Source organism: Dromaius novaehollandiae, chromosome 24, assembly GCF_036370855.1.
Source record: "Dromaius novaehollandiae isolate bDroNov1 chromosome 24, bDroNov1.hap1, whole genome shotgun sequence".
Classification (NCBI taxonomy): domain Eukaryota; kingdom Metazoa; phylum Chordata; class Aves; order Casuariiformes; family Dromaiidae; genus Dromaius; species Dromaius novaehollandiae.
Window position 1 is genome coordinate 9,680,091 of NC_088121.1, and position 15,827 is coordinate 9,695,917.

General features: G+C 63.3%; 1 protein-coding gene across 6 annotated transcripts; it reads left to right on the forward strand.

Moving 5' to 3' along the window:
* The first annotated feature begins 144 nt into the window (after nucleotides 1–144).
* On the forward strand, nucleotides 145–15,738 carry ATP13A2 (ATPase cation transporting 13A2). 6 transcript variants are annotated; one of them, XM_064497133.1, is made up of 30 exons: nucleotides 1,793–1,881; nucleotides 3,232–3,642; nucleotides 4,596–4,669; nucleotides 5,094–5,261; nucleotides 5,390–5,448; nucleotides 5,938–6,049; nucleotides 6,163–6,242; nucleotides 6,857–6,934; nucleotides 7,528–7,597; nucleotides 8,028–8,162; nucleotides 8,449–8,515; nucleotides 8,806–8,937; nucleotides 9,160–9,327; nucleotides 9,427–9,537; nucleotides 9,643–9,689; nucleotides 9,797–9,985; nucleotides 10,062–10,268; nucleotides 10,452–10,565; nucleotides 10,776–10,932; nucleotides 11,223–11,343; nucleotides 11,495–11,619; nucleotides 11,944–12,104; nucleotides 12,462–12,572; nucleotides 12,830–12,909; nucleotides 13,038–13,190; nucleotides 13,479–13,575; nucleotides 13,734–13,957; nucleotides 14,221–14,372; nucleotides 14,475–14,647; nucleotides 14,804–15,738. In XM_064497133.1, the coding sequence occupies exons 2-30, from the start codon at nucleotides 3,630–3,632 to the stop codon at nucleotides 14,972–14,974; spliced, it is 3,549 nt and encodes a 1,182-aa protein (XP_064353203.1). In that variant the 5' UTR covers nucleotides 1,793–1,881; nucleotides 3,232–3,629; the 3' UTR covers nucleotides 14,975–15,738. The 6 variants fall into 6 exon arrangements, with proteins under 6 accessions (XP_064353207.1, XP_064353204.1, XP_064353206.1 ...); XM_064497135.1 differs by having other exon boundaries at nucleotides 6,166–6,242; XM_064497137.1 differs by lacking the exons at nucleotides 1,793–1,881; nucleotides 3,232–3,642 and adding an exon at nucleotides 145–289.
* Nucleotides 15,739–15,827: the final 89 nt, after the last annotated feature.

Below are 15,827 nucleotides of genomic sequence, written 5' to 3' on the forward strand. Positions count from 1 at the left end.
GCTTATTTTGCAAGTCCCGCAGTAGGTAGGATTTATCCAGACTGTGAAACGCAACGCTGAAGCTTTCTCTTTCCTCCGCTGTAGCGCAAGGGGTTTTAAGCGCCAGATTTGCCCAGCTTGCAGGGCCGCGAGGGCCGTTCGTGCTGGGATGTTGCTCGAAGCGGCTGTTTGCAGTCCTAGCGCCGTGTGCCTTAGGGAAAAACCCTCTCCGGGTTGGATTCGCCCCGATATGGAGCCCTCAGCCCCGAAGCTTGACTCTGGAGAAACGCACCGTGGTTCGCTTCGAGAGGTATGTTCCCAAAATCCCGACTTGGAGTCATCTTGGCGAAAATGAAATGGAGATGGGGGGGGAAATGAGGGGTGCTCTGTTTTGCTGTTTAATAGATATAACTCCATCATGCCATTTCTAGGTTTAATGCTGCTTTTGAGACATGGGGCGCTGACCCGTAGGCTGCCAGTGGGCAGCAACAGGAGATCGGGGTGGTATAAAAACCAGTTTTATACAGCTCTGGAAGGGCCTATCCTGATAATTGCCTTTTTTTCCTTCTTTTTTTTCTTTTCCTCACCCACTTTTTATCTGTCTCGTAGCAGCGAGCCCTTGCTGGTGTTTCAGGAAGCCGCGCGGAGGTTGCTATTTATTCTCCTGTGCGGAAATACTTATTTTTCCGCAATTAACTTCGTTCCTGAGAGCGGCCGCGGTGCCGACCGGCGTCGGTCGGGCTTTTACCGCTTCGCAGCCCTGGCTGGGTCGTGCAAAGACCCCGCTGTTAATACGTTTTGGCCTGTCGTCCCCTCCGGCACCCGGACACTGCTGTCCCCTCTGCATCTCTGTCCTTTGAGATCTCGTCTCTTCCATCAGAGCTGCATCGGAGGGGAGCAAAATACACCCCCGAGGCGCAGCCGAAGCACATCATTCCTTTGGTTCCTTTCCAGCAGTTTTGCGGCAAGGGGGGGGTCTGGAAGAGCCAGGCTTTGCCCGGGGAGCCTGCTCCCTCCTTGGAAATAAATTTAGGGTTGGGGGCTTCAGCATCCCCCATTTGGGGGGTTGCAAAGCCCCTTTTGGAGCAGAGCTCGGTACATTTTCATGCGGGGGGGGGGTTGCAAAGCCTCTTTTGGAGCAGAGCTCGGTGCATTTTCCTGCGGGGGGGGGGGGGGTTGCAAAGCCCCTTTTGGAGCAGAGCTCGGTGCATTTTCTTGCGGGGGGGGGGTTGCAAAGCCCCTTTTGTAGCAGAGCTCGGTGCATTTTCTTGTAAGGCGGGAGGGTTGCAAAGCCCCTTTTGGAGCAGAGCTCGGTGCATTTTCTTGCGGGGGGGCGGGGTTGCAAAGCTCCTTTTGGAGCAGAGCTCGGTGCATTTTCTTGCAAGGCGAGGGGGGGAGGTTGCAAAGCCCCTGTTGGAGCAGAGCTCGGTGCATTTTCTTGTAAGGCGGGGGGGTTGCAAAGCCCCTTTTGGAGCAGAGCTCGGTGCATTTTCTTGCGGGGGGGTGCAAAGCCCCTTTTGGAGCAGAGCTCGGTGCATTTTCTTGCAAGGCGGGGGGGGGTTGCAAAGCCCCTTTTGGAGCAGAGCTCGGTGCATTTTCTTGCGGGGGGGTGCAAAGCCCCTTTTGGAGCAGAGCTCGGTGCATTTTCTTGCAAGGCGGGGGGGGGGGTTGCAAAGCCCCTTTTGGAGCAGAGCTCGGTGCATTTTCTTGCGAAACGGGGCGGGGGGGGGATGTTGCAAAGCCGCTTTCCCGGCAGGGCCGGTTGCAGTTCCCCACACGGCCGGGGGGGGGGGGGGGGACGGGACTACAAGTCCCAGCAGCCCCCACGCCTCCTTCCGCCGCGCGGGGCGCCGGCCCCCACGCGTGTCCGCGCCCGCGCGGCTCCGGCAGCCATGAGCTCAGGTCAGGGGGCCCCGGGGGCGGGCGGGGAGGCGGGGGGGCGCCTGGGGCCCCGGGGCTTCCGTGGGGTGGGGGGGTCCCCACGGCTGCAGCCTGCACGGCCCTGGGGGCCGCACGGTGCGTGTCCCCGCGGCTGCAGCGTGCACGCCGCGGGGTTGCATCGTGCATTTGCCCGGTGTTGCATCGTGCATTTGCCCGGTGTTGCATCGTGCATTTGCCCGGTGTTGCATCGTGTACAGCCGCCGGATTTGCACCGTGCACGTCCTCAGGCTTGTTTTGTGCGTGCCTTGGGCTTGCACCGTGCATTTCTCCAGGGTTGCATTGCATATGGTCTCTGGGGCTCGCGCTGTGCACGTCCTCAGGCTTGTTTCGTGCATGCCCTGGGCTTGCACTCTGCATTTTCCCAATATTGCACTGTGTACGGTCTCTGGGGCTCGCGCTGTGCACGTCCCCACGGTTGCACCGTGCATTTCCCCAGCGTTGCGGTGTGTACGGCCTCCAGAGCTTGCACTTTGCACGTCCTCAGGCTTGTTTCGTGCGTGCCCTGGGCTTGCACTCCGCATTTCCCCGGCATTGCGTTGTCTGCGGCCTCCGTGGCTCGGACTGGCCTTGCACCGCGCCTTTCCCCAGCGTTGCCTTGCGTTCGCTCTCCGGAGCTGGCGCCGCGCGCGTCCCCGGGCTCGTATCGTGCACGGTGCGCGGAGGCTGCACCGCGCTGCCCTCCCCGTGCCCGCGAGACGGGTTTTGCAGGAGAGCAGGGTTGCACGCGCGGCGTGGAGGGGCGCTTTGCTTCGCTCCCTCTCCTCCTCTTCCCGTTTTGCAGAGTTGGGGGGTGGAAACGGGGGGCGAGGGCTGATGCGCATCCCGCCCGGGGCCGTAGCGGAGACCCGGGGAGCTTTTTCACGTTGCAAAAGGCCGCGTCGCTTGGGCGGCGTTTCCCGTCGCCCTCGGAGGCTTTTGGCACTCAGCAGGCGGAAATCGGGATGAGAGGCCGGAGAGGAGCGTGCTCCCAGCTGCAGGAGGAAAAGCAGCCGCTTCCCGATAAATCCAGCATTCCCAAGCGAGCTGCCGACCCCGGGAGAGAGGGAGATGAGCCGGAGGCGTTCGAGGCAGATGGGGCTGCTAGGAGGGGGATGCTCCCGCTTTGCCAGGCGCCGGCAAAGCACCTTGCCTGCACAGACTTTAATTATCCCTATTTTTTTTTTTTATTATCCGTCTCCAAGGTTTGCAAAAGAGACGCGCGAGAGCGGGCGATCTGCCCGCGGTTACCAGCGACGGCGGAGTTGCCGTCTCCCAACTCCCAGTTTCGTACCTTTGCCTGCAAAACCTGCTTCTCCCCCTCGTTTCTTCCAGCCTCGGGGCTTTTCCATCCGGGCGAGCTGCCGGCCGGGAATCGCCTTTCCCAGGATTAGTTTGCACGTTTTGCAGCCGGCGGAGGGGGGTTTCGGCTCCCGCGAGCTGGATGTCGGGGCGTCCCCGGCGCGGTTTCCTCCCCGACCGCGTCCTTGGCCCTGCAACCCGCAAAACTCGCTGCCGTTTGGGGCCGGCGGAAGGATGTTTGCAGACGAGGTGCGGCCGCCGCCGTGCCGCAAACCGGTAGCGCGGCTTTGCCCTCCCCGGTGCCGGATGCTTCCCGGACACGTCCGCTTTCGGGCGGGAGGCGACCCGGAGCCGGGAGCAGCTCGTCCCCCGTGAGCCGAGAGGCGCCGGCGAAGCCTTTTCTCGGTCGCGGGTAGCGGGAAGCAGCCGGGATGGGAGCAGGAGGTGAGAAAAAACAGGGATATGGGAGCAGGAGGTGAGAAAAAGCAGGGATATGGGAGCAGGAGGTGAGAAAAAGCAGGGATACGGGGCCAGGAGCCGGGCGAGATTTGCAGCGCTGAGACCGGATCGAAGGGGCATCAGGAGCCTCCTCCTCCAAGAAATCTGCTTTTTCCGGGAAAGGTTAAAGCCCTGTTATTTTTTTTGCTGCTAAACAGCAGAGAATTAAAGCAGGAAGGTGCCTGAGCCAGGTTTCCGGCAGGTCCCGAAAGCAAACGGGTTGTGGCCGTCGTTCGGGCACGTCCGACCTGCCGACGTTGCAAAATTCAGCCCGGATCGGGGCTTTTGGGAATGGGAAGCCGGCAGCGTGGAGGTCTGCCTTCTCCCGGGCCTTTGGCAAACTTTTGCAGCCTTTTGGCCTCGCTTCTTCGGATGCTTTTTATTTAACCGAGCTGATAAGGGATAAGCAGGTGTCTTGGCTGCTTTATATCCGTACGGAGAGCCACGGAAATCGCAGGCAGCCGCGATGCTGGCGGGCTGCTGGCCGGAGGCACCGCCGCGCGTTCGGGTTAGGTCGCAAGGTGGAAACGGGGTGGAAAAACTGCATTTTGGGGCCGGCAAGCAGCAAAAGCGGCTGCAAAGCTCCCGGCGCCGTCGAGCTGGCTCTGCCCCGGCTCTGCTCCCTTCCCCCTGCCCTAAGCCGCTGTTCGTGCCGGCTTTTGTCCCCGGCTCCCGCGTGACGGTCACGTGCGGCGGGGGGTGGCCGGGGAGCGCTGGGGGACCGGCCGCCTCCTCTCCATCCCCGCGCGATCCCGGAGCTCCTCAGCATCCCGGCGGCATCCGGCGGTCTCCGTTTCCCTCGCAGCGATCCAGCCGGGTGCTGGGCTTTGCCGAAACCGCGGGTTAAATCCGCCTCTCCCGGCGGCTGACGTGGTTTTATCCTCTGCTTGGATTTGCAGACAGCAGCAGGCTGCTGGGCAAGCAGCCGCCGGGCTACGGGACGCTGCGGCCGGGCTCCGAGGGCGCCTGCATGGTACGTACGAGGCCGGCGAACCGGGCGGAAAGGGCTGTTCATCACCTGCAAAAAGCGGGAGGCGTTTGCAGGCGACCGGCACAAGGCAGCGGGCTTTCCCCGGACACGGAGACGGAGCCGTTTTGGATGAGACGGATCCTCCGAGGCAGCTCGGCTGGTTTTTTCCCCGGGGTTAAATCTCCCCCGTGGTGCCGGCAGCCGTAAGGAGCGGGGCTTTCATCAGCGACGTTTGCACGCTCGATGGCCTCATTTCAGTTTATTCATTTATTTATTTTTAAGTGAAACGTCCCCCCTAGGAAGACGGGGTGAGGTGACCTCGAGCCTGGCCCGGGGAGGGGACGTCGCCGCGCGGGGAAAGGCGGCGAGTCGCGGCCCGCGCGACGCCGGACCCGGAGCCGCCGCGGACGCTGGGATTCCCTTGCAGGAGGTCACCGGCTACCAGACGAGGCCGTGGCGAGTGGTGCTGTGCCACGCGTTCTCCGTGCTCACCGCGGGGCTCCCGCTCCTCGTCTTCCACTGGAAGCCGAGCCTGGAGGTGCGGGCGAAGGGCAAGCGCTGCGCGCTCGGCCAGGCCGACTGGGTCGTCATCAGGGTAAGTCCGCGTTTGGCCGGAGCTTGGTCCGGGGTTGCCTTGGTGGCTTCGAGGGCCACCTCTGCCACGGGCTTCGCAGAAGGGCCCTGGGCGAGTTACTTGAGCGCTCATCTCCCCGCGCGTTGCAGGACCGCTTCGGACAGTGCTTCACCACGCGCGTGCGCACGGAGACGCTGGGCGAGGGCAGGTGAGCCGGGCTCGCGCGGGCTTCGTGGCGGGGCGGAGGTGACCCCAAAAACCTTCTCGTGGTGGCCCAGACCACGGTGAAACCAGCATCATGCGGAGCTGCTTGCGGGTGCAGACCTCCAGCGATGGCCCTTTGGAGCAGATGCTTCGGGCTCGGATGTGCAACGTCGCTCGCAGGTGGTGGCCGAGCGCTTGACTTGGCGAGAGCCGAAATTGGTTGGGTTTTGCTCCAGGGCTCGGAGCAGGGCTGAGCTCTCCCCATCCTTTTAACGGACGTTTCCCCCTCCCCAAGCAAGCGCTCGGCTTCTCGGTGGTTGTGCCAAGGGGAGCAGCTTGTCCCTCCGGATCGAGCTTAGCTCCGGCCCCACCAACCACATTACACCGTCCATATGAAGCTGCCGAGCTGTGGTTTTGTCACCCCAACGGAGGTGGGTCGCGGCGGCACTGGTGGGTTCGGAGGGACGAGCGCTTGGTTTTCCATCCCGAGCAGCCTGGAGCATCACCCGGGGGCCCGGCTGGAGGACCGGAGAACCAGCGTCGCCATCGGCATGTCGGAGGAGGAGGAGAGCCGGGACACCATCCGGCTTCATGAGAAAGAGGAGGTAACGCCAGCAACCCACCCTTCCCACCTCCACCCCCGAATCCCACCCCCGTAGCACGGCCGGGCTGCCCTCGTATGCCGCTAACCCCCTTCTCTCCACCCCGTCCTGCTCAGAAGAACGTCTTGCGGTACTTTCTCTTCGAGGGCTTGCGCTACGTCTGGATCGAGAGGCGACAGGCGTACTGCAAAGTCAGGTACTTCCAGGGTCCCCGTGTCCCTCTGCTGCTGTCCTCGGCCGCTGAGCGCCCCAAAATTGCCAGAGCCCTTGGGCGCTGCAAAACCAACGCGTTAGGTGCCCGGCTTTCCTCGTGGGATGGAGATGCTGGGGTACGTTTTGGTGCCCTGCCTGCTGCCGTGGAGCTTTTGGGATGCCCGAGCTCAAACCCATGGGAAGGATGGGCTGCAAGGCCTCGTCTTGCTGGGCAGAGGTGCTGCTCCGAAGCCGGCGTCCCTCCTGCGAGGCCGAGTTAGGCTTCCCTTAACCGAATCGCCGGGATGGATGGAGGTCCGGGAGTCCCCCGGGGCCGGGAGTCGGGCCGCCGAACGTGCCTCCCTCCACGGGCAGAGGAAGCGGAGCGACGTGCCTTGGCGGTTGCCCCGACCGGCTCGTCCGGATGCTGGCGTGCGGCTCCCTTTGTTCCTGCTCCCGGCCTTGGCCGAGGAACAAGATGCCTTCCCTTCCCTAAGGGGTTTTTGTCACCGCGTCCAAGTCCTCGCTGGCTGTCCCACCTTCTCCGTGTGTTGGCTTGGGCTCCTGGCTGATTTTAACTCCGTTTCTTCTCGTTTCCTTGCCCCTCTGGTGTTCCAGCGCCCTGGATGAAGGCTGGACCTGCGCAGATCTCCATCTCGCCCAGGCGGGGCTTGACCAGCAAGACCACAACACCAGGTAGGGATGTAGCAGGGGCACCTGCTCCAGAGGGCATTACATACCTTAAATCTTCACTGTGCTTAGGAAGAAATTACTGCAATAAAAGCAGTTGGTTTTGTTTAATGAAATTCCCTGGCAGCGAGTGCGCAGGGTTAATTTGTGCCCTTTCCAAGCGATGCCCGGAGGTCGTAGGACCGCTCTCCCACCCATCTGCTCCCCGGGCGGCTGGCGACTTAGAGCTGTCGTAGCGGATGGCTTTCAGTACCGGGGGTCCCTGCACAAATCCTGGGGCTCCCAACGCCGTACGGGTTGGAGATTTGAACCCAGCACCCCGGGGACCTTGCGTTGGGGGGCTGTTAGACCTCCTCGTGAGCTGAAGGGTGCTGGAGAGAGGGAGAAAAGGGTGTTAGTAGCAGCAGTGAGGTGGTCGAAAGAGGTAGATGGTACTGAAGCAACCTGGACTGCTCTCGCCTGGCTCTTCTGTCTAACTGGGGCTCCCCTGGAGGTCTGGCAGTGTGGTGGCCCTCAGTTTGGAAACGCAGCTTTTCCCTGCCCTGCGTTTGCTTCCCCTTTGCTTTTCTCTCCCCTCTGCTTTTCTCTCCCCTCCGCAGGAGGAAAATCTACGGAGCGAACCTCATCGAGGTGCCGGTGAAGTCCTACCCGAGGCTCTTGGTGGAGGAGGTGGGCAGCTGTGGGGCTGAGCGGTGGTTCGGGAGAGCAGGTTGTCCCCGGGCGAAGCCTTCCCCTGCTTTGTGCCCTCCGTGTCCCGTCTCGCTGCGAGTGCGTTGAGTTGAGGGGCTGTTCCTCGCTGGGCAGGGAGAAGAGGACTTTAGGAGAGGAGATCGGAGGAGGCAGAGCTGGTGCAGGTGTGGAGAGGACCCGTCCTGCCTCTTAGCTCAGACAGGAGCATCCCGGGTTGGTTACAGAGGTGGTGGAGCATCCGCAGAAGCCCTGACCGTAGGCAAAGCCAGGGAGGCCGGAGAAGGCAGCTAGTCCATCCCCAACCCCAAGGAAGGGCCAACTTCTCTGCAGAAGCTGCTACTAGGTCTCAGGACGGCCTGGAGGAAGCTCTCCTCCCCAAAACCCCCTCTCTTTGCTCGTTCCCCTGCAGGTGCTCAATCCCTTCTACATCTTCCAAGTGTTCAGCATCGTGCTGTGGGTCTGCGACGCCTACTACTACTACGCCGCCTGCATCTTCCTCATTTCCACTGTCTCCTTAGGGCTGTCCCTCTACGAGACGAGGAAGGTCGGTGCTGGGCCCCGCAGGAGGGCAGGGACTAGGGGAAGGCTTAGCAAATCCCAGCCCAGCTTGGGGGTCCGGGCTGAGATGCAGGAACCGTGGGGTGATCGTGTGCGGGAAGCCCTGCTAGGTGAGCCCAAGCTTGCCCTAGGCCTCCAGCGGTGGGGCAGGTTCCTCCATCCTCCGGACACCATCCTGGCGTGCTCGAGGGCTGGCTCGTGGGGGGCTTTGCCGCGCTTTTCGAGGGGCTCGCCCTTCCCTCGGGTGCCTCTGACCGCTCGCTTCCCCGCAGCAAAGCGCCACGCTGCAGAACATGGCGAAGATGTCGGTCGGGGTCCGCGTCCGCCGCCCCGGCGGAGGTGAGTGCGGTGCCCGCGGTTAGCAGGGCTGCTTGGAGGAGGCCACAGCTTGGTTTTCCAGCTCACGGGAGCAGCGAGGCCGGCGGGGAAGCCGTCTCGCTGAGTTTGGTAGCAGCACAGCCCTGTCTGCATCTGTTGGGCTTCAGTCGAGTGGTTGGTTTATGCCCCATCACGCAAGCTGTTGAGCACACCGAAGGGTGGAGGACTCCTCGCTTTTGGCCTTCAGACTCGATTAAGCCACCCGGGAAGGTGCTGGGGCTGCGTGCCTGAGCGCGCTGCCCTTTTTGCAGAGGAGGCGGTGGTGAGCTCGGCGGACCTGGTGCCCGGCGATTGCATCAGCCTGCCCTCCGACGGGATGCTGGTCCCCTGCGACGCCGCGCTGCTGACGGGCGAGTGCATGGTCAACGAGAGCATGCTAACAGGTGAGCGAGCCGGGACCCGTGTCCGCAGCCCCGGCTTTCGCTGGGGATTTGGGGGAAAAGATCAACCTCGTGTCTTGATCGGCCCTAAGGCAGCCCCTTCCCATCCTTGTGTCCACCCGCTCCCGTGCAGAGGCCGCCGGACCGGCTGCTCGGATCCTGACGCCCCGGGGGTGATAAACCTCCCTACGCGATGGTCCTCACCGCTGTGGGTTTCTCCCGCAGGGGAGAGCGTGCCGGTGATGAAAACGCCTCTCCCGGCGGGCAGCCGGGCGGCCGACACCGTCTACTCCCCCGAGGAGCACAAGCGGCACACGTTGTTCTGCGGGACGCAGGTCATCCAGGCCAAGTCCTACGTGGGCAAGGAGGTGCTGGCCGTGGTGACCCGCACAGGTAACGGCGTGGAGGGGGCTGGCGGCACGCCGTCGGCCGTGTCCTTCCGAGGGCTGCCCGTGGGCACGCGCGCGCGGACCTGCCGCCCCTCTCCCGCAGGGTTTTGCACGGCCAAGGGGGACCTCATCAGCTCCATCCTCTACCCCAAGCCCGTGAGCTTCAAGTTCTACAAGGACGCCGTGAAGTTCGTGCTGTTCCTCGCCGTCCTGGGTACGCCCGAGCGCGGAGGAGTTGCCAGGAGCAGCCAAATTCCTCTTAATAGTTGAATCCCTCTGCTTTCTCCTCGTAACGGAGCTTGTTTTTTCTCCCGCGCAGCTTTTATTGGCACGCTCTACAGCATCTTGATCTTGATTAGAAACCAGGTGCAGTTACTGGAGATGATGCTGGGCCCATCAGCCAACGCTGGTGGAGATGGGTGATGTTGGGTGCCCCGCCGGCTTACGCTGCCCTGTCTCTCCTTGCTGTCCAGGTTCCTCTGGAGCAAATCATCATCCGTGCGCTTGACCTGATCACCGTGATTGTGCCCCCGGCTCTGCCGGCTGCCATGACGGTGGGCACCATCTACGCCCAGAACAGGCTGAAGAAACAGGGCATCTTCTGCATCAGCCCTCCCCGCATCAACCTGTGCGGGAAGATCCGCCTGGTTTGCTTCGACAAGGTGGGTCTCGGGCAGCGTCGCTGCGTGGGGGCCACCGGCTCGGAGACCGGCCTCGACCGCTGCCCTCTCTCCGCAGACGGGAACCCTGACGGAGGAGGGCCTGGACGTCTGGGGCGTTGTCCCGCTGGAAAACGGCCGTTTCTTGCCCATCGTCCACGAACCCCGCTGCCTGCCCGACGGCCCCCTGCTCTACTCGCTGGCCGCCTGCCACGCCGTCTCGCTGCTGCGGACGCAGCTCATCGGAGACCCCGTGGACCTCAAGATGGTGGAGTCCACGGGCTGGGTGAGGAGGGAGGGGACAGCGGCGGGTGAAGTTTGGCCTGTCACGCGTGCTCTGCCGTCGCAGCAGAAGGGCGGTAACCCCCAGGGGAGGAGAGGGGACGTTTAAAAACACGCGTGGGCTCAGGCGTGCCGCTGCGGAGCGGCTGGCGTTGGGGGCTTGCATCAGCAGCTGCCTCGGTTGCAGCACCTGGAGATGCTGGAGGAGGACGAGGACGAGCCGCCCGTCTTCCGGCAGTTTGGGACGAAGGTCTTGGCCGTGATGACACCTCCGCCCGTGGAAGAGCAGCCGCGAGACACGGTACGCCCGGGGAGGGGGGGCCAGGCTGAGCCGCGGTGAGGAGGGCACGTGGTACTGGCGTCAACCGTTGCGTGATCTCATGTGGTTCCCCGACGTCGGTTGCGTCCCCAAGGGATGCTCTGCTCTGCTCTGCCCTGGCGGATCCTGTCCATCCCGGAGGCAGGTCTTCCTGCCGGCTCCCGACACCCACCCGCTCCCTTTCCTCCCCAGAAGCACCACGTGCCCGTGGGCATCCTCCGGCGGTTCCCCTTCTCCTCCTCCTCGCAGAGGATGAGCGTCCTGGCGAAGCTGCCCGGCGAGGCCTCCGCGGAAGCGTACGTCAAAGGGGCGCCGGAGATGGTGGCCAGCCTCTGCAGGAAGGAGACGGGTGCGTGCTGGGCACGGCGACTGCCCGTCGCTGACCTCCAACCAGGCTGGTTGGAGCAACGGGGCTTTGGTGTGGATCAGCTGCAGCCGTTTAGGGGAGGAAAATAGGAGCCGGGACACGGGGAGAAGGTGGGAATCCACGTGAGCAGCCGCGAGGTGGGAAAACCGGAGTCGCGACTTCCCTCGCTGGGTTCCTGTGGGTGCTTCGGGCTGACGTAGCTGGCAGGCGGCTCGGCGTCCCGCGGTCCTTAGGGAGCCGTTTTGACCTCGGTTCTCCCTTGCGGCTGCCAGTGCCCGTGGATTTCTCCCAGATGCTGCGACACTACACCACGGACGGTTTCCGCGTCTTGGGTCTGGCTTGCAAAGCTCTGAGCGCTGTGACGACCTTCGAGGAGGCCCTGCAGCTGACAAGGTTGGCGTGAACCGGTTTCCTCTCCGTTTAGACCTTGTGCGCTCCTTCCTTTCCTTGCCTGCTTTGCGAGACGGTCCCAGCCTCAACGAGTCAGGGATTGGGAGGAGCGGGTCCAGCTTAGGGCACGGACAGATGAGCTGTTCCCCCCCAGGGACTCTGTAGAGAGCAGCCTGACCTTCCTCGGGTTCCTCGTCATGAAAAACGTGCTCAAGCCGGAGACGGCGCCCGTGATTCGCCTGCTGAGGAACGCCAACGTCCGCCCCGTCATGGTGACAGGTACCATCCGTGCCGCGCGGAGGGGAGGAGGGAAAGAGGTCGGATGCGGAGGAGAATCCGTGATGTTGTGCAAGGGATGAAGCGCTTCTCCACCAGAAGCCGGTGGCCTGGAGCGTGTAGCAAGGCAACATGCAGCAGGGTTTATGGGAAGCTGCTGCCTTCGCTGGGGCAGAAATAAGCTCCTCTCCTCCAAAATCTTCCGGCGGGGAAGCAAATTGCCGCTCCGCGGGGTTGCAAAGGGCTGCGAGAGGTCTGGGCTGCTCTTCCCGGCCTGGAGACGTCAAGCGCCGGGTGAGACCCTGCCGCGCTGCCCCTTTCTGCCAGGAGACAACATGCTGACGGCCGTGAACGTCGCCAAGAGCTGCTGCATGGTGGAGCCGAAAGAGCGGCTGATCTTCGTCGCCGCCTCGCCGCCCGCCCCCGACAAACCCGCCGCCCTGAAATTCGTCCTCGCCGAACACTCGCAGGGCGAAGGGCAGCCGCAGGTGAGGCCGGAGGGGACGTTCGGGGGGTGGAGACCGCCGGTCCCCTCGTGGGATGCCCGTGTTGGATGCAGCCTGCCCCGTGCTCCTTGCAGAGCTCGGTGCCTGCTCCGGGCTTGGTCCCGTGGAGGATACAGGACTGAGGAACCAGAAACAAGCTTTTCATTCAAAGAATCGACATTTTATTTGCCAGAAGTGGAAGTTTAAGCGGAAGCTGCTTTGCCTCCCGTTCGCTGCGGGCTGAGGACGCTGGCTCGAGCTGTTCCCGTCCGTCAGCTGCTCAGCGGAGACGCGGGCGAGGGGCAAAGCCCCGCTGCGGAGGGGGTGTCGCTTCCCCCAGTGGGTTGTCTCCGTTCGCAGGGCCTGTCCCAGCAGGACAACTGCTTCCTCCAGCAGCAGCCCTGCCACTTCGCGCTCAACGGCAAGTCCTTTGCTGTGGTTTGCGAGCACTTCGCCGACCTGCTGCCGAAGGTGGGTCGCTCCCCGTCGCGCAGGGAGGTCCCTGGCGAGGAGACCGGCCGGTTGGCCTCGCCTGGGCTTTGCTTTGGAGCTGCCAGGTGTGCTGGAGAAGCACAAAGTGCCTCGTGCTTGTCTTGCTGCAGCTCAAGGTCAAAACGGCCAAGCTCCTCCCGGGAGCTGCGGCTTGTTGTGCTCCGAGCACTGGCCACCGGACCGTGGCACGCGTTCCTAAGCCCTGGTGCCAACGCAAAGCCTTTCCCTCCTTGCAGATCCTCATCCGAGCAACCATTTTCGCTCGCATGTCTCCGGAGCAGAAGACTCAGCTGGTGTGCAGCCTGCAAGAGCTCAAGTACGTGCCCAAGCCCCGCGACGTGGGGCGCGGAGGAGGGCAGTGGGGCCGGGGGCTTGCTTTTCCCGGGGCTGTTGGCAGCTCGTACCCGGTTCGCGGTGTTGCCAGTCGTCCCCTCTCCGCCGCAGCTACTGCGTGGGGATGTGCGGGGACGGCGCCAACGACTGCGGCGCCCTGAAAGCGGCCGACGTGGGGATCTCGCTCTCGGAGGCGGAGGCCTCCGTGGCCTCGCCTTTCACCTCCCGCGTCGCCAACGTCGAGTGCGTGCCCGTGGTCATCCGGTGAGCTCCGCCGACCAGCCCTTCCCGGCTGCCGAGGCCCTCTTCCTTCCTCCGCCCGTATCGAGGTTGCCCGGTGCTGCGGCAGAGCCAAACGGGATGTCCCCGAGTGTCCCCGTGGTCAAGCCGTGGCCTTCAGGGCTTTGGGGGCTTCGTTGGGGCTGGGGGACAAAATTCAGGGGGAGCTTCTCGGCGGCGTTAGTGCCTCCGTCCCCTCTCAGGGACGTGTTTCCTTGCAGACGGGGCTTTGCGTCCCCGAGCTGGTGGATAAGTCCCTCTTCTCCTCTCCAGGGAGGGCAGGTGCTCGCTGGTCACCTCCTTCGGGGTGTTTAAGTACATGGCCCTGTACAGCTTGGTGCAGTTCGTGTCCGTGCTGCTGCTCTACACGGTGAGCGGGTCTGCGTCAGGACAGCGCGTGGGGACCGCAGGGTGTTTCCAAGCCCAGCTGTTCCCGGTCACCTCGTCGTGGCCGGGTTCGAAGCTGTGATCTTCCCGTAGCCCCTCGCGGGTCCTCGTGGCTGAACGAGGGTGGCTTTTCCCTCCCAGATCAACACCAACCTGAGCGACTTCCAGTTCCTCTTCTTCGACCTCATCATCACGACCACGGTGGCGGTGCTGATGGGTCGGACGGGCCCTGCCAAGGAGCTGGGAGTGGAACGTCCCCAAGGGGCGCTGATAAGCGTCCTGGTCCTGGGCAGCCTGCTGCTCCAGACGGCCCTGCTCATCACCGTGCAAGTCCTCAGCTACTTCATCACCGTCTCGCAGAGCTGGTAAGAGACCCGGTTGTCCGGGTTTAGCGGTGGGAACAGCGCGGAGGATTGAAGCCCATCCGATGTCCTGGCGTTCGTCGTTGACTGTGGCCAACGCCGGCTGCCTTCGAGGAGGTGCTGAGCCACCTCGCAGTGAACAACCGCCACGTGCTTACGGAGGACGGGGCTGGCGTGGCGTTTAGACCCTCTCCTTGCCTGCTGCTCTGTCCTCGCGGCCCAGGCCCTGGTCTGATTCCCTGCCTTTTTCCCCCCCGCCGGCCCAGGTACGTGCCGCTGAACAGCACGGAGACGGCCCCCCAGAACCTGCCCAACTACGAGAACACGGTCCTCTTCTGTGTCACGGGCTTCCAGTATCTCATCCTGGCCGTCGCCATGTCCAAGGGATACCCTTTTCGGGAGCCGCTCTACACCAACGGTGAGGACGGGCCGGCCGGGGAAGGCCGTGCCTTCTCCTCCCTGCGTGGGCAAGAGGAACCGTCAAGCCTTCGTTCTCAACCGTCTTCTTTCTCGCCCTCAGTGCTGTTCTTGCTGGTCCTCGTCGTCCTCTTCGGCCTCATGGTGTGGTTGACCCTGTACCCGCTGGGCTTCCCCAAAACCCTGCTGAAGCTGCAGAGCATCGACGACTTGAATTTCAAGCTGCTGCTGCTAGGAATCGCCACGCTCAACTTCTTCGCGGCCTTCGTGCTGGAGGTAAGGCCGGGCCGGGGGCTCGCGAGGGCCGCGCGTCCTACAGATGGGCCCTTCTCCACGTGCCGTCCTTCGGGGCCTTCCCAACCAACCCCTTGTCCCAGGTCCCCTCCCTCGGGGCCTCCTCGGAAACCCGTTCTCCCCTCCTCTTTGCTGCAGACCGCCCTGGACCACGGCCTGCTTTGCTGCCTCCGCAAGCTGCGCCGCAAGAAGGTGTCCAAGAAGCTTTTCAAGAGGCTGGAGAAGGAGCTGAGCCAGCAGCCGTCGTCCTGGCCGCCCCTTAACGAGCCGCTCTTCGCTACGCCCAAGCTGTCCATCGCCGTGAGATAGCCGCGGGCGGCACGCGCCGGGCCTCCCTCCTCCCTGCTCCGCAGGCAAGCTCTGCCCTCGGCTGCCGTCGGTTATTTATTTATCCCGATGCCAACGTTGGCCGCGGGCGTCTGCGCGGTGACCCCAAAGGAGATGTGCGTCCTGGGCAAGGATGCTGCAGGAAGCTCAGGACCGGCCGCGCAGCTCGTCTTCCCGCGGGAAACCCACGGCCGACGCCGCAGCCGTGTCGGATCGGGCTCAGACCGCGAGGAGCCCATGGAAGACGCTCGGGCCGGTCTGCCCAAACCTCATGGAGAAGCAAACCATGGAGAGGGCGTCCAGAAGAGGAGGAGAAACCAGCTCAGCTTTTTCCCCTCCTGCCTCGCGCTCTCCTGGCTCATCAAAACCACTAAGGAAGAGGTGTCTTTGCTGATGGCATCGTCTCCGGCCCTGACCTCGCGGCTCTGCTCACTGTGAACCCACCGCCCTTCTTCGCAGAGGGGCTCGAGAGTATTTAACGCAGCATCGAACTGACAACGCGCGTGGATATATCCGTGTTTTTGTCCGTTGGAGCGGCTAGAGCCATTCGCTCCGCTCGAACGCGCCGGCGATGCTTCTGCAGCGTCCGTCCGCTGTCGGACGGGAGCTTTGTAGCATTAAAGAAGCCTAAATCTCTATTTTTTAACCCCTTTGCCACGCGCCGAGGCGGGAGAGCGGCACGCGGCTTTCGGGTTTCGGACGGTGCTGTCGTGAGCGCGGCTAATAAATTAACGCTATTTTCTCGACCGCTTTCCGGTGCCGGTGAGCGCGGGAGGAGGAGGAGGAGGAGGAGGAGGAGAGCAGAGGGTCGCTAACCCGCAGGCTGCTTCTCGGA